The following is a 21774-nucleotide window of genomic DNA, read 5'->3' as shown; positions in this document are numbered from 1 at the left end:
GAACACTCATTTTGGACCAAAATAAAAAAATAAAATGGTCACTTATTAGGACCGGAGGGAGTAATAGTACAAATTATTAAATTATTTAATAATTAACTAAGTTGATAGGAAGTAAACCGTTCAATCAATTGATAGTATAAAATCCTATTACATTGTTCCTCTATAAAATTCCTATTACATTGTTACTCTATAATTATACTCCCCTCCATTTCAATTTATGTGAACCTATTTTCTTTTTAGTGCGTGTCAAAAAGAATGATCTCTTTCTTTATTTGGAAACAATTTACTTTTATGCAATGATTTATAGCCACACAAAATATATGTGTCTCATTTTATACTATACGTTCAAAAGTCTTTTTTATTTTCTTAAACTCCATGTCGTAGTACGTTTGTCTTTGCACACGTTTTAGTAGATGCATATATTGAAATGAAGGTCTTCTCCCTTGTGTTTTATTCTCCCACCTAACATAACATAAAAAAATCACAAGTGCACTTGTGGGGCGCGCAGAGGGTGGCAAGACTCTTCAACTTGTTTTCCACAAAGTACTTTTTCAGGCAATCTTTCTCAGCTCTAATAATATTCCTACTTAGCCACCCAATCCCCCAGTCATCAGAAGCTTCTTCTTTCTTTTTGTTTTCTATACCCCTTTTATTCTCTTTTGTGTAACTACCATTTCTTCATCCTCTTCTTCTTATTCACAATTCATTCAAATTCTCCATTCTTGAATTTGGTATCACATTTGCAAATGCTTGAATGGCTGCTAGCTTTAGAGTTTCCGTTTGGTTCGTCTTCTTTTTCCTTCTTTCTTGTTTATGCTTATTCTGTTCAGCAGATGATAGAGTTACAGTTGGAGAGATTCTAAAAGATGGTGATAACATCACTTCTAAAGAAGGGAAGTTTGTGTTGGGGTTCTTTAGTCCTACAGGTTCTAGTAAAAGGTATCTTGGTATATGGTACGCTGATGTAGTAACAGTACAGACAGTTGTTTGGGTTGCCAATAGGCACAAGCCTGTCCCTGATAAAAATGGTACTTTTTCAATTGACCAAATTGGGAATTTGGTTGTTAAAAATGGACATGGAGATTTACTGTGGTGGAGTAATGTTACTGTAGCGACCAAAAACTCTACGGCTTGTCTGCTGGACAATGGCAATCTTGTCATCCTTAACTATGACAGGAATGCTGCGAGGTTAAATGCGGAATTGTGGCAAAGCTTCTTGCATCCTACAGACACCTTTTTACCAGAGATGAAAGTTTTCATGGAAAGACAAGGTAAAGAGCGTAAAGTTTTCAGTAGTTGGACAAATGAGAGTGATCCTTCACCTGGAAGGTACTCATTGGGGGTTGATCCTCGTGGAGCACCTCAAATAGTTATCTGGGGTGGACCGAATAGACGCTGGAGAAGTGGACATTTTGATGGAGTGGAATTCTCTGGTGTTCCTAATGTGACTAGATCTACATTATTTTCTGGTTTCAAAATTAACAACGAGGATGGTAGGTCGTACTTCACTTACACTGCTCCGGACACATCTTTTTTGGTGAGGTTCCAGATTACTGTGATTGGAAATGAGCTGCAACAGAGGTGGGACGAAGACAAGGAGCAATGGAGCATGTTACAATCTAGGCCATCGGGTGGTTGTGACCTGTATAACTTTTGTGGGAATTTCGCGGAATGTCATGAACAAGTATGCCTTTGTGTAGAAGGATTTGTACCACGTGTTGAGGAGCAATGGCATGCTGGGAACCGGACAGGAGGATGTATTAGGAGGACAGAATTGGAATGCAGGAAAAGTAGCAGTGTTCCGAGGAATGATAGTGCAAAAGATGATGGATTCTTGGCTGTTCACAGAGTTAAATTGCCTGATTATGCAGATATTATTGCAGATGCACAAAACACAGACGCGTGCAAAACCAAGTGCCTGAACAATTGTTCCTGTAATGCTTATGCTTTTGTCAAAGGAATCAATTGCATGGTATGGACTGGAGATTTAGTTGATATAGAGCAGTTTGAGGAAGGTGGAAACACTCTATATGTTCGCCTTGATCCTTCTGAATTTGGTAAGCACATTACTTTCTGCTGAATTTTTTACTCGTGCAATCATACAAATTTAAATCCATGCTTTAGTACAAAGAGTGACTCTTGTTTGTTTTCATTAGTAGCAAGATCAGCATTTTAAGCAGATACATCTTTTTCGTCCTCGTGTTTGAAGAATGATTACCCTTTCTATTTCTTGATTTTCTCCTTTGAATATCTTTTGAAACAGGTAAGAAAAACAGGAACATCATAATTATTGTAATATCAGTTCTAGTAGCTCTGGCTTTGGTTGTTATGGTGGCTGTTTGGCTAGTATGTAGGTACAGGGCCAGAAAACGAGGTAAATTTTGATGGAGCAACCTTTCTGATTTGGCTAGTTGCATATATTATGTGATCCATGTTGTACTTATAACTTTGACTTCCAATTCTCAGAATCCAAGAGGATGAATGAAATTCCCAAAAACCATCTTGTTAGGAGTGGAGAGTTCTCCGCTGACTTATATGGACCGGGCGACCTCAATGCTGAAGGGCATCAAGGAAATGGTTCAGAATTAGCATTTTTCAGCTTCAGCATGGTGGCCACAGCTACTGACGACTTTTGTCTTGCAAACAAGCTTGGGCAAGGGGGTTTTGGCCCCGTTTACAAGGTAAATTTTCAATCTTGATGGATTATTCTGTGTCAATTAGGACGTATATGGCCTTGTGTTGGACTGAAGATAAGTTTTTTTTCTTCCTCTCCTTAGGGAAGGTTACCTTGTGGTCAAGAAGTTGCTGTAAAGAGGCTTTCACAAAAGTCTGGACAAGGGGATGAGGAGTTCAAGAATGAGATCACTCTAATAGCAAAATTACAACACAGAAATCTTGTTAGGCTTTTGGGTTGCTGCATAGAAGGAGAAGAAAAAATTCTGCTTTATGAGTACATGCCCAACAAAAGCTTAGATACATTTTTATTTGGTAAGTTCCTGAAATTCTATCAAAAAAATTGCTTATGCTTCCTTATATTTACTATAGCAACACATCTCATTGAGACAGATCACTAACAATTGTAATGGCTGTTAAACTTTGGCAGACCCTGCTAGGAAATCCCAGTTAGACTGGAGAAAACGCTTCAGCATTATCGAAGGGATTGCCCGAGGGCTACTATATCTCCATAGAGATTCAAGACTTAGGATAATCCATAGGGATCTAAAGGCTAGTAACATTTTGTTGGATGAAGAGATGAACCCAAAAATTTCAGACTTTGGCATGGCCAGAATATTTGGAGGAAACCAAAATGAAGCAAATACAAACAGAGTTGTAGGCACATAGTAAGTATCATTTTATTTTAGGTCTTTTAAGAGACTCTAATTTCCATTTTCTTGTTCCTGGAGCTAAATCCATTTCATTTCTTGTTGCTAAATACAGTGGATATATGGCTCCTGAGTATGCAATGGAAGGTCTGTTCTCTGGCAAGTCTGATGTCTACAGCTTCGGCATACTATTGCTTGAGATTATATGTGGGCGTAGAAATACAAGCTTTCGGTCGGATGAGCATTCAGGCATTATTGGATATGTAAGTCTGAATAGTTTTCTCCACTATTTCAATATTTTTAGTCCAGAACAGGCTGTCCGAATAATGGGGCTAATTTTCTTGTGTAATTGAGCAATGACAGAGTGGTCATCTTTCTCATATTTTTCTGGTGGAAAATATTTCAGGCATGGGAGAAGTGGGACGAAGGTAGACCAATGGACCTAGTAGATCGTTCAATATGGGATGGATGTCAGCATGATGAAGCGTTGAGATGTATACACTTGGCAATGCTTTGTGTTCAGGACTTGGCTGTTCACAGGCCAAACATGTCTTCTGTAGTTTTGATGTTGGAAACTGACAATATGAGATTGCCCTTGCCTAGGCAACCCACTTATACCTCAATAAGAAGATCTGTTGATGAAGATATGTGGCGTGGGAATCAGGATTTGCCATCCTCAAACAATGTCACAATCAGTGTACTAATAGGTAGATGATTGTTTGATGCTTGATCTTTCTTACATATTTGCTTCATTTGAAGAGAATAGGATCAAGTAATGTAACTTTTTTCATGTTATACTTGGAAATATGTTCATAATTTTGGGTTAGCTAGGTATACTTTATCAGACCATGTATACAGTAGATGGTTCAGCACTTTAAGCTGAAAGAGATATATGTCACAACTGTTCAATCAGTATATATGAAGTTTTTGAATTTGGGTAATTCCTTTCCTACAGTCTCATGACTTGAACTCACAACCTACTGGCTAGGGGTGGAGGTGCTATACAAATAAAGGAGGTCTTACTTGTCCCTCCCAGTTACTTAAAATGAAGCATTTCAATCAGTCAGTTAAACAGAAATCCTTCAAGGGAAATAATTACATGTACTGATGGAGGATCACGCTTTAACTTCCATTATCTTTAATTTACTTGTAACAGAGAAATTTTTCATTATGAAACAGATTTTGGCCATCTCTGTCATTTCAAGAAACCATTTTGCAGTTTTTCTAGAGCCTGAGAAGTACTCTCTTGGTACACAAGCAACAGTTATTACCAGATTGCAGAGATGGAACTACACAAAGGGGTTTGGCTTGTGCTCCATTTGAGACAGAAGGGAAATGGAATTGTTCATTTTGTGGTAGTTCCGTGGTTATGCATCGTTAGTTGATATACGAAACTCAAAAATAGAAGAAATCTCCAACTCTATGGCCTATGGGTGTTCATAAAGGGAATAATCTATTGTACCTGATATATTTCTTGTAGAACCATACAAAGGTGAGCTTTGTCAATTTCAAACTTCACCATCAAATTAAATTTGAAGACGGGGAATCAGGATAGCTCACTAGGTATGCTACTCAAACCTTCACCGTCTAGGTCGGAGTTTGATTCCCATGATTCCATCTAGTAATCCACTGTCCCATTTCCTCAAAAAGAAAATTAAATAAGAAGATGTATGTTTCAACTAAACTAAATTAGTAATGGATGTTGATTCCAAATTAAATATACAGACGATCATCCAAGCTTTTCAGATGTAGATTCCAAACAACTTTGTGCACCTTGAACAATAAATAAGCACCAACAGTAGCCTTTTTCATAATACATCAAACTAGGATAATTTTATGAACTATATAATTTTAAGGATATACATTTCATAACTCCTCTAACGAAAAGAAACTAATGGCAGGACATACCTGGGAAACACGGGAGCTTTTATCGAAGGGATTAGAATGCCTAAATAGTTTAGCTCCAGGAATACCTCTGGCACAAGGTTGGCAAATAAATGAACTAGAAATAAAAGAAAATGACATGGCCAAAATGGTAGACCTGCATTTTTCTGTTTCTGATGTTCAGATGGATCATTATATCAAAATGATATTACCTTCACTCAATCTCAACAACTATCCATAAATGACAGCTTTTTTCTCAGCTCGGCCAAAATACATTTTAGATAACCGAGAAATCCGGCAATAGTACAAAATAATGGGTCTGTCTCTCTGCCCTTCTCCACTTAACTCATACGACTAGACCAAAAGTTTGGGGCCAGCTTGGCCAAAATATTTGATGTTGGGCATCTTCATTCCAGGTAATTTAAGCAGACTATATATTGGGATGTGGTACAAGAATATTCCTGGTAGGAAGAGTTGAGAATAACCGTATGAGAACAGAGTAATAATCAATTAAACATAACTGTAGGGCAAATCGTGCTAAAGAGGCTCAACTGCTTCAGTGAAAACGAGTATAGCCCTTTAGAATGACTGCTTCAAATAATATGGCGGCCAAGGCTTGTGCTTCGTTCAGAACGGCAAAACTCCAACTTCAACACTATCTTTCCCTAAAAAAACCCTTTCCATCTTACTGCTCAATTTTCCTCTTCCCAGAAGAATACGACCCAATTGGTGAATTGGAGTTTGTTTTATGCATTACTCTTGGCAATTTGTCACATACTTTGTATGATTGAACAAAAGATCAATAATTTGCCACTCATTCCAAAAAGAGTGACAGTATTATTATTTGGAGAGTGAAACAAAATTGTCAAATGTTTTTAAAAAATATTTTCATTATAGTAATTTATAATGCCTTTTTATTTACATACATATATATATTTTAAATATACGGAGAACACATAAAAAAAATTAAAGTGAGTTGATTTTCATACCCAAATCCCGCTATTCTTTTTAAGACGAGAACAGTGTATCAGATCTGAAATCTATAGGAAGAGTGTTGTATATACTAGTAGAGTTGGTCTTTAGGGACTTGATGAGCTAGAAGGGAGAAATTAACTCCTGCTGTATTCAGGTCAGTCTATTTCCTATTGTTTTCTTATTTTAAAAAAAGTTGCTGTTTTTATGAATCACCTTTATTCCCAGATATGGACTTTAGTCTTCAGTCCAAAATTAGCTCTCGATAAAGTAACACAAGTTATAGTGACTTCTCACCCTCTTACCATATGCTTACGGCTAAATACAGGGAAAAGTTTAAATTTGACTTCAAATACTCATTCTTATCTAAGGGGGAAAACAACAAAGCACAGTCCAAAAATCTTTTGAATAGTTTTTTGGATAGTCTGATAGACTTGATACTTCTTTTTTATATAACAATATTACTCACCATGTTTGAATTACTTGGAGAATTACAGCTATATTTATTCTTGTTTTTAGTCCCTTTATTTGGTTATTGTTAATTGAGCTGTCTCTCTTTTAAGTGTCCCCTGATGTTTGTTATGATAGGAGTTCTTCAATTAAGAAAATGGGATTCAGACAAGCTTGGAATTTTTTTTTGATCTCTCTTCTTTCTGACTGTATCATTCAATCATATTCCTGTAATGCCTCAGACACCATTCTACAATCCCAAAAACTCTTTGTAGGGGAAACTTTAACCTCTGCTGGTCAGGTTTTTGAATTGGGATTCTTCACTCCTGCCAATTCTAGTAAACGGTACCTGGGGATATGGTTTAATAATATCCCTCCTCTTAAAGTTGTATGGGTCGCAAACAGAGAAAGTCCACTGAAAGTTTCTGATTCCGCTGCGAGTCTATCAATTAGCAAAAATGGAAACTTGGTGCTTCTTGATGGTGTACAGAATGTTATCTGGTCAAGCAATGTGTCTGTCCCAACTAATAACACAGTTGAAGTTGTTCTCCTGGACAGTGGGAATTTGGTGCTTAAAGATAATATCTCAGGACAATGCTTCTTTGAGAGTTTCGATTATCCTTGTGATACCTTCTTGCCTGGAATGAAAATAGGTTTCAACAGGATAACTGGGGAGAGATGGCTCTTATCTTCTTGGCACAAGGAAAATGACCCCTCACCTGGAAATTTTTCTATTGGAATCTCGGAGCAACTTCCTCCTCAGTTTTTCATATGGAACAAATCTACTCCCTACTACAGAACCGGAGAGTGGAATGGACTGAAGTTCATTGGTTTGCCCTATATTGATTCAGCAGCCTATATAGTTCAGTTTGTCTTTCAGCAAGATTTTCAACAGGGAACTGCATATTTCACCTTTCTTCCAAATACTTCATTTCTAATTTTCGTGGAACTTCAGTCAACAGGATCTGTTCAAGTTGTTCAGTGGACCGATGGGGCTCCAGCTTGGGAAGTCTATGCTAAGATGGTACATGCACCATGTGATATATATAACAGTTGTGGACCTTCAGCAATCTGCAGCAAGAACAAATTCCCAACTTGCAGCTGCTTAAGAGGATTTGTGCCACGGTCTAGTGACGAGTGGAGCAGAGGGAACTGGACAGGTGGTTGTGTGAGGCGAACTAAATTACTATGTCAGCTAAAGGGAAATAGCACGTCTCCAGGGGTTGGACAGCAGGACGGTTTTTTGAAGTTTAGTGGACTAAAACTGCCTGATCTTGCTGCTATTTTTCGCCTTGATAGTGCTAGTGAATGTGAAAGGTTATGTTTGAACAATTGCTCTTGCACTGCTTATGCTTATGTGGCAGGAATTAGGTGTATGGTGTGGTCTGGAGATCTTTTAGATATGCAGGATTACTCATATTCTGGGGAAGATCTTTTCCTTCGGCTTGCTTACTCAGAATTAGGTAACTGTTACATTAGTTTTACACTAACTTTATGATGTAATCCATCTACTGCAATAGCTTATTGAAATGTCGTTCAGTTTTTCCAGGTACGCGGAAGGTTAAAAGAGCACTAATCATATGTTCTGCAGTATTTTCCAGTCTCTTTTTGGGGATTGCTTTATATTGTTTACTCAAAAATAAGGCTTATCAAACAGGTAATGATATATGTCCTCCTAACGTGAATAAGAAAAAAATGCTTTTGACAAATGAAACTACCTTGATAGGTTTGTTGACACAGCTATGCAGCGAACGTCTAGCCTGATCTTTAATTATTTGCTTCCTTTAACAGGACAAAAAAGAAAAGGAACCATAAGTTTTCGTATAGGTGATTCATGCAACATTTCAAAAGAATACGCACTGGAAAGTGTCTGGGTTGGCAATTTAAAGAAAGAAGATCCGATTGAGCTTCCACTAATTGAATTTGAGCTAATTGCAGCTGCAACAAACAACTTCAAAGTAGACAACAAACTTGGGGAAGGAGGATTTGGCCCTGTTTTCAAGGTAACTACACTTTTCCTCAAGCACTTAACCTAATATCGTGGTCAAATACACAAAAGTCCATCGCGGAACTTGCACTATAAGGGATTTGATTACTGAAATTATGAATTGTCCAACTTCTTTTACCCCTTTATTTTTTTTCTTTTGAGGGAGCTGGAGGGGTTTGTAAAGTAAGTTTTCTGATCATTTGACTTTTAATGGGCTGACCTTGCATAGGGAAAGCTAAAAGGTGGACAAGAAATAGCAGTGAAAAGACTTTCTAATCGAACAGGGCAAGGTATAGAGGAGTTCAAGAATGAAGTCGTATTAATATCAAAACTCCAGCACAGGAATCTTGTACGACTCCTGGGATGCTGCATTGAAGGGGAAGAACTTCTTATAATTTATGAGTACATGCCAAACAGAAGCTTGGATAAATTTCTCTTTGGTATGGCTGCCCTTGTTTTTCTCTCTTCCATCTCTTAGAGTCAGAACAAAGCTTGCGTATTGCTACATTAATCCTAAAACATTGCCTCCAGATGCTCCTAAAATATATATAGTTGCTATCATGTTCAACTAGTCCAAGGCATTCTTATTGGTGATACTTATTTAACTCTTTAATGATCAGATACATCACAGAAAGAACTGCTAGATTGGCCTAAACGGTTCAACATCATTCAAGGTGTTGCTAGGGGGCTACTATATCTACATCGAGATTCCTGTCTGAATATTATCCACCGTGATCTGAAAGTAAGCAATATCCTTTTGGATGAAGAGATGAATCCAAAAATTTCAGACTTTGGTTTAGCAAGAACGTTTCAGAAGCAGCAGCAGCTTGTGCATACTCACCGAGTAGCTGGAACATAGTAAGCAACCTTATTTCCGTACTTCTCAATTGATAGAAATTCAGGACCTCCGATTAACGTATAATCAAGAAGTAAAAATTATTGGTAGCCTCACCTGATACCTGTACAATCCAAATTTGCATCATAAAACATCTGTTGTTTTTGATTTACTTTTGAAAGTACTAATGTTTTTGTCCAATAAATGCAGTGGATACATGTCTCCTGAATATGCTCTGAGGGGAGTATTCTCTGAGAAATCTGACGTCTTCAGCTTCGGAGTCTTGCTATTAGAAATCATAAGTGGCAAGAAAAATTCAAGTTTCCATTACGTTGAAGAGAATCTTAACCTTCTCAATTATGTTAGTACACTCTTTCTCTGATGCTCCATTACTATTTGATCAACTTCACTAATTTTTTTGTATTGAACCTCATGACAGTGTATACAACTATTGCAGGCATGGAAATTGTGGAGTGAAGAAAGGGGATTAGACTTCATGGATGGGACATTGATCAACTCATTTTCTCCCGAAGAGATAACGCGATGCTTACATGTTGGTCTTGTCTGTGTTCAAGAATGTCCTAGGCATCGTCCTACAATGGCAGCCATAATTCTCATGTTAAACAGTGAAATGAAATGCGCAACTCCTAAACAACCTACATTTAAGTTTGAAACATATTTGGATCTTGGAGGTTCAGCAAAAGATAATGACAAATGTTCCGTTAATGAGTTTAGTGCATCGTTGTCTCAAGGATAGAACATGTCAATGTACATTCTTAAAAGTTGTAAGTCAAGTACAGAAATCCAGTCATTAGCCTCCTGATGATGTTTAGTATCCCTCACAATTTGTAAATGAACCATTCCAGGGGATGTAATTCTTTTCTAAACCCAATTTTCTACAGGGTCCATCTTTACTGGTTAACATTATTTTTGTGATACCCAAAAGGTCATTACTTGTTTTAGAAACAAATTCAGTGTTCCGAGGCCTAAAAACCTCCTTTTTACCTCACCTCGATTTGCGTGCGTGTTCCGGACCTATATCCGGAAAGCCTTCTATGTGAAATTATGAGAAATAGAAATTTCTAGAGTTAAAATTTGATTATGGTTGACTTTGGTCAACATTTTGAGCAAACGGACCAGGATACGTGTTCCGACGATTCCGCAGTAAAATATGGGACTTGGACGTATGCCCGGAAATGAATTCCGATGTCCCAAGCCTTAGAAATCAATTTTGTGAAAGAAATTATTCTGCTGAATTATCTAAGAAATGAAGAAAAGAATTAATGCTTGAAACCATTGGTATCGGGCCTGTATTTTGGTTCGGCAGCCCGGTACAAACTTGTTATAGTATTTAAATGATAACTGTGAAATTTGGTAAAAAATGGAGTTTATTTGACGTGAGTTGGACTTCCGGTTGTAGAGTTATGAACTTTAAGTGTTCTTGATGAAAATGATGAGTTTTGAGGTTTAATTCATGGTTTTACATGTTATTTTGATGATGTGATCGCACGAGTAGGTCCATATGATGTTTTTGAGTTAGTATGCATATTTGGTTTGGAGTCCCAAGGGCTCGGGTGAGTTTCAGATAGGTTCCGGGATGTTTTAGACTTAAAAACATAAATGTTGCAGGAGCAGAGAAGTTGCAATCTCTGAACCCGCCTTTGCGGCCGCAAAAGATTTCGTGCGGTCTGCGGTGGGGACTTTGCGGCCACACTCGATTTTGTGTGGTCCGCGATGAGGAAGAATCTGCAGGTTCACTGGTCTGACTTCGGAAGCCTATATCTTTTGATCTACAAGGAATTTTGAGATGATTCAAAAACAAAAGTTGTAGCCCTTCGTGTTTAGTTTCTATTAAAGTAAAGAAATCACAATTTGGACATCTGTAGAGAAAGTTATGGCCAAAATACTAAAGCATATCACTGCAGTCAACATTCTCCGTGGTGATCTCTGCGGCCGCAATCCTTTTTGTGCGGTCCGCGGAGAGGGGCTGAGAGGAGTATATTTAAACGAGACTTTCAGTTATTTTGTACATTTCAAAACCCCAACAACGTAAGAGGCAATTTTCCGAACACTCTTTCTTCTCCAAAACATTAGTAAGTAATTTCTAACACATTTTCTTTACTCCTTAACTTTTTTTTTTACAAGATTTCATCCTAGAATCTAGGGTTTCATGGTGGAATTGGGAATTTTGGTGACGAGTATCTATACGTTGGTGTCAAGCATGCCCGTGAGTCTTATGTTATGATTAATGTGACTCCATTTGTATTGTTCATGTTTAATGTGATGATTGCTATTGTTGAGCAAGGTTTGTGGAAAGAATATTGGTATTTGAACAGTGAAGAGCGTTGGCTCAAGTATTAAAGTGATTTGTGGAAGCATAATTGGCAATCGAACCTTATAGAGCATTGGCTCGAATAGTGAATCGAGATGTGAAGTAAATGTGAAAAAGAGAAGAGGACTATGGTATCGTTCCCTTGCCGGGACGTTGTTACTTTTAATATTGTTCCCTTACCGCGATGTTGTTGCTTTTAATATTGTTCCCTTACCGGAATGTTGTTGTTTTTTATATTGTTCCCTTGCCGGAATTTTATTGTGATTTCCTTTATTTACTTGCCCTTATGATTTTGTGATTGTTGTTTGGGTGAGGAAGAGTGTAAGGCACGAAGGGTGATGCCGTGCATTGCTTTTGGTGAGAGAGTGTTAAAGCACGAAGGGTGATGCCGTGCCGCACGATGTACCATTCCGCGCCTTTATACGAGTGATTATGTGAGGTAAAAGCACGAAGGGTGATGCCGTGCACTTATCCTTGCTTTTCCTGATTTTACTGGTAATTGAGTTATGGTATTCTTTACGCTTATTTACTGATTTTCTGTTGTTACTTGATTTTATCGTGATGTTACTGATTCCCTACCCAAATTGCTTTGTGATTGTTGCTTGGGTGAGGAAGAGTGTAAAGCACGAAGGGTTATGCCGTGCATTGTTTTTGGTGAGAGACTGTTAAAGCACGAAGGGTGATGCCATGCATTGTTTTGGTGAGAGAGTGTTAAAGCACGAAGGGTGATGCCGTGCACTCGTCATTGATTTCCTGATTTTTACTGATAATTGAGTTATGGTTTCTCTACATTTAATTGTTGGTTTCCTTTTGATACTTGTTGTGCCTCGCAGCATGATTCCCCCTTCCTATCTTCAATTGAACTGTGGTGATCCTTATATTTATTCGTTGTTCTTCTGTTATTATTCGATGTCCCCGCAGCATGTTTCCCCCTCCCATCCTTAGTTGTACATTTCTACTTGTATTGTTCCGCTGTGTATGATTTAACTGCAAAGGCTTATTTGGTAGTCTGGTCCTAGCCTCGTCACTACTTTGCCGAGGTTAGGCTAGGCATTCACCGGCACATGGGGTCGGTTGTGCTGATACTACACTCTGCACTCTTTGTGAAGATCCTAGTGCTATAGCTTTCGGACCGCAGTGAGATTGCTGTTTCGCATTCATCAGGCGACCCGAGGTAGTCCCGCAGGCGTCCGCAGGCCTTGGCGCCTCCTCCTAGCTATTATTCCTGTTTCTTTCTTGTATTTCCAGAGACAGTGTTGTATTATTTCTTTTTGACCTTTATTTGTAGTACTCTTAGACAGTCTGTGAAGTTGTGACACCAGTCTTGGGTAGATGTTATGGATGGATATTGGTAGCATTATTAAAACTTGAAATCTAGTCTTCCGCCTATTAAATTATGTTGTTTATTAATTGTTGGTTCTAAATTGTTACTGGATTAAAAATGAAAATAAGGTAAATAAATCAATTGGTTGGCTTGCCTAGCTTTCACTAGTAGGCGCCATCACGACTCCCGAGGGTGGGAAATCCGGGTCGTGAAAAGTTGGTATCAGAGCTCTAGGTTACATAGGTCTCACAATTCACGGACAAGCTTAGTGGAGTGTGAGGGATCGGTACAGAGACGTCAGTATTTATCCCCTAGAGGCTACAGATTTAGGAAAAACTTCACATCTATTCTTTCCTGTCGTGCGACTTGATTTCTCAATGCTAGTTGAACTTCCACTCTTGTTCTTTCACGAATGGCGAGGTCACGTACCGCTTCTTCGGCGAGCAGCAGCACAGACCGGTGATAGATCAGCTACGTCTTCGGAGACTTGGTAGAGAGATTATTGTTTGGCTAGACTAGTTGGATCACCAGCTTTGTCTTGGGATCAGTTTTCTCAGCTGCTTTTGGAGAATTTTCTTCCCACTGAGAGAGAGAGAGTGTGTGAGGAGGTTCATTGAGGGACTCATTCAGGCCGCCAGGGTCAGCAGCCGAGGGCTTGTTATACTTGTGGTGAAATGGGTCACATTGCTAGATTTTGCCCTCGGGCATCGAGCAGCTCTCAGCATCAGGGTTCCCGTGCCATAGTTCAGGCAGCGAGTGTTTCACAGCCCGCTCAGCCAGCTAGAGGTGGAGGTAGAGGTCTTAGAGGTGGAGGTCAGGCCGCTAGAGGTGGAGGCCAGCCAGCAATAGGCCGTCCCATAGATGTAGTTCAGAGTGGTGGGGGCCAGCCCCGATGTTATGCTCTTCCAGCCAGGCCTGAGGCTGAGGCTTCCAATACAGTTATCACAGGTATTGTTCTGGTTTGTAGTAGAGATGCTTCAGTGCTATTTGATCCAAGGTCTACACACTCTTATGTGTCATCTTATTTTGCGCCGTATCTGGTTATGCCTAGTGATTCTTTGAGTGCTCCTATTTATATGTCTACACCGGTGGGTGACTCTATTGTGGTAGATCGTGTTCATTGTTCTTGCGTAGTTGTAATTGGGGGTCTTGAGACCTGATAAATGATGAAAAGTGCATATTTTTGAGTATATTTGCATATTAATTCTTGTGTGTGTCGCGGGAGATTACATGATTTTCAAAGTGAAATATACTCATTATGTGTTTCTTATATGTAGGAACGAGTTTGGATGATAAATGATCAAAAGATGACAATTCGACACAAAAAGAAGAAATTAAAGGAGTAGGAGCTCGTCTATTCTCGTGCGTGGCACGAAGTCGGACGAGAAAAAGGAGAAAGTTAAGGCACAAAACAGCGAAGCGAAGCAAAGGCACGGAGCGCTTCGCGAAATGAAAGAATTTCAAAAGCTGGATCCGCGTCAAAGTCCGCGTCTAGACGCGAAGGCAAATGCGGATCCGCGTCAAAGTCCGCGTCTAGATGCGAAGGCATACGCAGATTCCAGCTCTTACAACCGAAGTTGGATTGAAGAATTCCGCCCCTCATCAACCCTAGGTCATATAAATACATCCTAAAACACCACTTTGAAGAGAGAGACACTACTTTAGGGTTAGACAACACCCTTGGAGGCAAGAACATTCTAGGAGCAAGGAGGAATTCAACTACGAGTTTTTCCTTTTCTTCTTCCTATTTTATTGTTGGTTATGAATTGGAGTATTGTGTTTTCACATACTTTTATGAAAAGCTAGTTCGTTTTCTGGGGTTTTGATGGAACCTTTTGGGGATGAATTGGTTGTTATATTAATATAGTTTTGAGTTAGTTGTTAATCTCTATTTGTTCAACTACGTTTTGATTTTGGTTAATTGAAAGGATCCTCAATTAGCCGTTCCTATTTATTATGTATCTGCTTGAGAGAGAGTGCATATTTAGGTATTTGTTTGAACAACATCATTCCCGGAGTATATGCGAGAGTCATAACCGAGGGTTTAGAGGTTGGATTAGAGATAAGGATACCTCGGGTGCGATCTAAGCGAACTGTAATGTGAATCTAGCTAGCGTAGCTTGAGAGAGTGTGTCTAGTAAATTATCATAATTTCTTGAGAGAGATTATAATAGATGGAGAGTTCATGATTGATAGAGGCAACTAAGTCAAAGCTATAAAAAACATACAATTAATGAAATCAATAATTGGGGAAATCATAACTCTTGACCTCCTTAATTTAGTCTCCAAACCTTTGTCTCGTTAGTTGATAATTTTACCGTTTTATAGTATTTGTTGGTTAATTAGTTAGATATAAAAATCTTAATATTATAATTTAGAAATTGTTCAAACTTGTCTTCTTTGTGATATTGAACAATTGCAACGAAACCTTTGTTTTTTGTGGGATTCGACTCCGGACTTTTAGACCGGATTATATTTGCAGCGACCGCTTATTCTTTTTTAGGACTAGAGTTGGGCGTGATCAAATTTTGGCGCCGTTGCCGGGGAACTAACAGTGTAGTTGTAGCTGTATATATTGCTAGGTTACGAGTTTGAACTTTTATTTTGTTTTCTTTTGTTTTGTTTTTTTTTTTTTTGCATTTTTTTATAACTATCGATTTGAGAAACATGGCATCTTGGAATTATTGGAATTTAGGTGTAGATAATTCTACTATTGATCTCCATACATATTGTGAAGGAAATCACCCGTGGCAAAATTTTCAAAACATTCCTAAGAGCGAGTTATGTGCACCAACTCAATCTTATTTGTGGAATGTGTGTGATGTGTATGGTGGTAAAAATGGGCACCTTCATGGTTGTGCTTATATTTCTTATTTTCCCCCAACCCCTTACTATGATGGTTCTACCTTTTTTGTGAAGTTAATAGGAACAAAGAACCTGGGAATGCGGACTTGAAGGAGATCAAGGATATGCTAAAGTGCCTTCTGGAACAAAACAATGAGAAACAATTGCACATAGAAAGGCAAGAGGCAACTATTCGCAAGTTGGAGGCTCAATTGAGTCAAGTGGTTGGAGCTTTTAATGCTCAACAAGCCAATATTGAGGATAGCAGCCAAGAAGAGCATGAATTTGAGGTGTTAATTGGGGAGGTCAGAGTAGAACATCAACAACCTAGCCAACCACAATTTGAGGATGTCAATGTTGAAGAAGTGAGACTAGAGCCAGCCAAGGACTTTGAGGATATAAATTTTGTTGACTCTAGTATCACTGATGTTGAGGATGTTGAGAGTCCTGAAGTTCATGTGTTTGAGCGCGTTGGTCCACACTCCAAGCATTTTTCGACATTATGTTTGGATGATGATATGGAAATAGAGTCATCTGAACCAATCGAAGAGTCAAGAAATGAGGAACAAGGTGCATATATTCTGGAATTCTTCTTGCCAGAAAGTCAGGATTACATACCTCATACAAAGGCCAAGGAATGCAGAATACTGCATTATTTCCTTGGGCCAGTTAGATTCGTTCCACCGCCCCATGACCATAATCATAAGCTTGAATCGAAACTTGGGGTTCAATTTATAAGCTCGAGGTGGAGGCAAAAAGTGGTTCGCGTCGTGCCGCGACGTTAAATCAAGCGCTTGTTGGGAGGCAACCCAGCTTTATTGCTTTCTTTTATTTATTTTTTATTTTTTTTAATTGTATTATTTTTGTAGTGTCAATTTTTTTTATTCTTTAGGAGCATGAAAAGCAAAGGTATTGGAAGGATGCAACAACAAATCAAATGGTTAGAACTAAGTGTGAGGTACCCGCACGAAGGACCAAGCCTGGGAGAAGTCTGAGTACCCCATGAACTGCTAGTGCTTCGGCCTTTGGCCTACCGGGGAGTTTCTCTTACCCTCTTATGGTTATGCTGTGCATTGGGGATAATGCACAATTTTAAGTGTGGGGTGATGAGATTGTCTGGGTGACTTTTCATACTACTTTAGCTGTATTAGTTTAATTAAATAGTATTTTTTTTTTAAAAAGATTGGAATTTTCCGGACGATGGATCTATTAGATAATTTTCTTGAGGGATTTAAGTCTAAAAAAAAAAATTTTTTAGGTAGTGTAGCAATTCCCCCTTGGTTTTTCTTTAAACCACGGTTCTTTTCCAAGGGTTTTATTTGAACCGGGTATAGTTAGTTTTTTTTAGGAATAGGAGCTATTGTGTTGTGTTTTGAATTGAAGCAATATCTCTTGACTTGGTTATGCCTTGAGAATAGTAAGTACTTTGGCTGTGACGCTTAGGCTCAGTTTTTGACTCTTGTATAAGTACCTTAAATTGTATGATCTTAACTTTGCTTAACTGCTTTGACTAGAGTGTCTTGATGAAACCAATCCTGAGTGAATTATGTGCCATATGTGTGTAAGGATTTGTTATATTCTGTGCATTGCATTTGATGCCTAGAACTTGCCCGGTGTGTTTGCAAAGCGAAATAGTAGTTTTATTCAGTCTAGGAAGTGATATAGGCATTTCTTTGTTGAGCCAGATATGTATATTTTACCCGCCTAATTGTTATGTATTGTAGTTAACCCCTTTGAGCCTGTAATCCTGTTTCTTTGGCAACCACATTACAAGTCTTACTCAATTGTTTGAATGGACTATCTATTTGAACCTTTTAACCTCTCATAAGCACTTGAATTGTGATGATTTATGTAAAAGTTAAAGTGTGGGGTGGTTGGTTTGGCTTTTGAGTGGAACTAATGAAACCAGGAGAAAGGTGTACTGTTTTGAACAAGTAAGAGCCACTTGAATTGGAAAAAAAAATATAGTTGTATTGCTGTGAAAAAAAGAAGTATTTCTTCAATAAGTTGTGACTCTTGCTTTAATTGTGCTTAAAGAAGTATGGGGTATTATACATTGATGTGAAGGTGGAGTTTGGTTTGACATAAGTATGGGGTTTGAATGTTAAAGTATATGTATTAAAGTGCTTAGGGAGGTGTAGTCACTCTTATATCTAAATATATCCTACCCGTCCCGTAGCCTACATTACAACCAAATAAAGTCCTAATTGATCCTAGATTGAATGAGCTCGATTAGTGGAGTAGTACACTACGGGCAAGCTTATGGTGCATCTTTTGTGGCATATGAATGTTATTTCTAAGAGTGAGTGAATTCTTTCTATCTTGAGTTTCTAAGTGTTCTTAAATTTTATTGTGTGGAACTACTCTCTTTTGTTGTGTGAGGGCACTTGATTCATGAAGGAAAGGTAATGTCAGTGACCTCTATGTTAGAGTAAGTGGGTGTGTTGTGAATAATGCGTGGTACTTATGAGTCAAATCTTGAGGTGAAGATGTTATGCTTTTGTGCTTAGTCTATTTTAAATACTCTTGGTGTGATGAGTTAGGAGAATTATTTAAAAAGGTCGTGTCTATAAAAAAAGTGTAGTTTGATTGCTCGAGGACGAGCAAGAGTTTAAGTGTGGGGTGTTGATAAATGATGAAAAGTGCATATTTTTGAGTATATTTGCATATTAATTCTTTTGTGTGTCGCGGGAGATTACATGATTTTCAAAGTGAAATATACTCATTATGTGTTTCTTATGTGTAGAAACGAGTTTGGATGATAATGATCAAAAGATGACAATTCGACACAAAAAGAAGAAATTAAAGGAGTGGGAGCTCGTCTATTCTCGTGCGTGGCACGAAGTCGGATGCGAAAAAGGAGAAAAGTTAAGGCACAAAACAGCAAAGCGAAGCAAAGGCACGGAGCGCTTCGCGAAATGGAAGAATTTCAAAAGCTGGATCCGCGTCAAAGTCCGCGTCTAGACGCGAAGGCAAACGCGGATCCGCATCAAAGTCCGCGTCTAGACGCGAAGGCAGACGCGGATTCCAGCTCTCCCATCCGAAGTTGGATTGAAGAATTCCGCCCCTCATCAACCCTAGGTCATATAAATACATCCTAAAACACCCCTTTGAAAGGAGGAGACACTACTTTAGGGTTAGACAACACCCTTGGAGGCGAGAACATGCTAGGAGCAAGGAGGAAGATTCAACTACGAGTTTTTCCCCTTCTTCTTCCTATTTTATTGTTGGTTATGAATTGGAGTATTGTGTTTTCACATACTTTTATGAAAAGCTAATTCGTTTTATAGGGTTTTGATGGAACCTTTTGGGGATGAATTGGTTGTTATATTAATATAGTTTTGAGTTAGTTGTTAATCTCTATTTGTTCAACTACGTTTTTGATTTTGGTTAATTGAAAGGATTCCTCAATTTAGCCNCTTGATTTTACTGGTAATTGAGTTATGGTGTTTTTTACGCTTATTTACTGAATTCCTGTAGTTACTTGATTTTATTGTGATGTTATTGATTCCCTGCCCAAATTGCTTTGTGATTGTTGCTTGGGTGAGGAAGAGTGTAGTGCACGAATGGTGATGCCGTGCATTATTTTTGGTGAGGGACTGTTAAAGCACGAAGGGTGATGCCTTGCATTATTTTGGTGAGAGAGTGTTAAAGCACGAAGGGTGATGCCGTGCACTCGTCTTAGATTTCCTGATTTTTACTTATAACTGAGTTATGATTTCTCCATATGTAATTGTTGGTTTTCTGTTGATACTTGTTGTGCCCCGCAGCATGATTTCCCCTTCCTATCTTCAATTGAACTGTGGTGATCCTTATATTTATTCGTTTTTCTTCTGTTATTATTCGATGTCCCCGCATCATGTTTCCCCCCTCCCATCCTTAGCTGTACATTTCTGCTTGTATTGTTCCATTTGGTAGTCTGGTCCTAGCCTCGTCACTACTTCGCCGAGGTTAGGCTAGGCACTTACCAGCACATGGGGTCGGTTGTGCTGATACTACACTCTGCACTCTTTGTGCAGATTCCAGTGCTATAGCATTCAGACCGCAGTGAGATTGCTTTTTCACGTTCATCAGGCGACCCGAGATAGTCCTGCAGGCGTCGCAGGCCTTGGCGCCTCCTCCTAACTATTATTCCTGTTTCTTTCTTGTATTTCCAGAGACAGTGTTGTATTATTTCTTTCAGACCTTTATTTGTAGTACTCTTAGACAGTCTGTGAAGCTGTGACACCAGTCTTGGGTAGATTGTTATGGATAATTTAGTCTTCCCCCTATTAAATTATGTTGTTTATTAATTGTTGGTTCTAAATTGTTACTGGATTAAAAATGGGAATAAGGTAAATAAATCAATTGGTTGGCTTGCCTAGCTTTCACTAGTAGGCGCCATCACGACTTCCGAGAGAGGAAAATCCGGGTCGTGACAATTTTTTAATAAGATGACTTTGTTTTATTCATCAGCACCATTTAGTGTAAGTTCAACATTGGGTAATTATGCTGAACACAATGCCAAACAGTAGTATCAAGCTTAATATCAATGCAGCAGTCTCATGTCCTTGTTAAGAACCGATATTTCCTTTTTTTGGGTCCAGATGCTTATTTTAGTCTTTTCTTTTATCATAAAACAAATCCTATTGTCAAACTTCAACTAATATTCTTTTTGCATAGAGGGTTGGGGTAAATTTTATAAATGGTCATATAATTATGATTTTTTTCACCAAAGTCATATAACTTTGTTTTTCACACAAAAATCATATAACTATGATTTTTTCCCCACAAAAGTCATATAACTTTGTTTTCTCACACAAAAATTAAAAAACTTTCACTAACTCACATAAAAATCATAGAGAACGGAAAACAAATTTTCCGGTACTATTTTTTGCATTTTTTAATTTTTTATTTTGAATCTAATAAATTTTTTATTGTACGCAGGGTAAGTACAATAGACCCTTGTGGTCCGGCCCTTCCCCGGACCCCGCGCATAGTGGTAGCTTAGTGCACTGGGATGCCCTTTAATTTAATAAGTAATTACTCAATTAAAATAGGAGTATATAGCCCTCCCAAAAATAATATCCGATAAAATATTTTTTGTATACGTGTGTATTATATACATATAACATAAACATTCTATAAATATTTTGGCTAGCAAATGCAATTAGTTCGACCGGTCGATTAATTATATATATATTTTTAAAATATGAAGGAGCTGGAACAAATAACCATATACGCAAGTTAAAATAATACGAAAATTTAATTCTTCCCCCATAAAAACTTAGTTCGAAATGCACGAGATTCTGACAAAAAAATAAAGAAATAAAAAGTATAATTAGAAAACACTTGAAATAAAAATGCTATCAATTTAAATAAAAAACGTGAAAAACAAAAGAAGATAGAAGTATCATGTTTTGAAGAATATACTATTCACTTTTAGCATATTTTAATTTATATATATGAGTATTAGGTCGGGTGGGCCAGGTCCGATTGGTCATCTCTATTTTAGTTGGATTAATATTTATTAGAATGAAAATAAAAAATAAAAACCACAAAATAAGAAAATACTACTGAAAATTTGTATTTTTCGATCACTATAATTTTTGTGTGAGTTAGTAAAAGTTTTATAACTTTTGTGTGAGCAAACATAGTTGTATGACTTTGGTGGAAGAAAATCATAGTTATATAATTTTTGTGTGAGAAAATAAAATTATATAACTTGGTGAAAAAAAATCATAGTTATATAACCATTTATAAATTTACCCGAAGACTTATAGACATTCCTTGTACGTACTTCCAACTGCCAAATATAAAACATGACACTTTTTGGTTCATGAG

At 38.0% G+C, this 21774-nt stretch overlaps 2 protein-coding genes across 2 annotated transcripts; both read left to right on the top strand.

Annotated features, from left to right (window-relative positions):
- Positions 1–458: 458 nt before the first annotated feature.
- LOC109209397 (G-type lectin S-receptor-like serine/threonine-protein kinase B120) lies at positions 459–4512 on the top strand. Its single transcript, XM_019372656.1, has 7 exons — positions 459–2057; positions 2264–2374; positions 2467–2681; positions 2778–2988; positions 3104–3341; positions 3439–3586; positions 3730–4512. The coding sequence occupies exons 1-7, from the start codon at positions 755–757 to the stop codon at positions 4036–4038; spliced, it is 2535 nt and encodes an 844-aa protein (XP_019228201.1). The 5' UTR covers positions 459–754; the 3' UTR covers positions 4039–4512.
- Positions 4513–6157: 1645 nt separating this feature from the next.
- Positions 6158–10350, top strand: LOC109209396 (G-type lectin S-receptor-like serine/threonine-protein kinase At1g61500). Its single transcript, XM_019372655.1, has 7 exons — positions 6158–8092; positions 8170–8286; positions 8421–8632; positions 8846–9056; positions 9237–9474; positions 9662–9812; positions 9909–10350. The coding sequence occupies exons 1-7, from the start codon at positions 6787–6789 to the stop codon at positions 10206–10208; spliced, it is 2535 nt and encodes an 844-aa protein (XP_019228200.1). The 5' UTR covers positions 6158–6786; the 3' UTR covers positions 10209–10350.
- Positions 10351–21774: the final 11424 nt, after the last annotated feature.

The sequence above is a fragment of the Nicotiana attenuata genome, unplaced genomic scaffold, assembly GCF_001879085.1.
Source record: "Nicotiana attenuata strain UT unplaced genomic scaffold, NIATTr2, whole genome shotgun sequence".
NCBI classification, from domain to species: Eukaryota; Viridiplantae; Streptophyta; class Magnoliopsida; order Solanales; family Solanaceae; genus Nicotiana; species Nicotiana attenuata.
The sequence above is the reverse complement of the archived record's forward strand: the minus strand, read 5'-3'. Positions and strand labels throughout refer to the sequence as shown.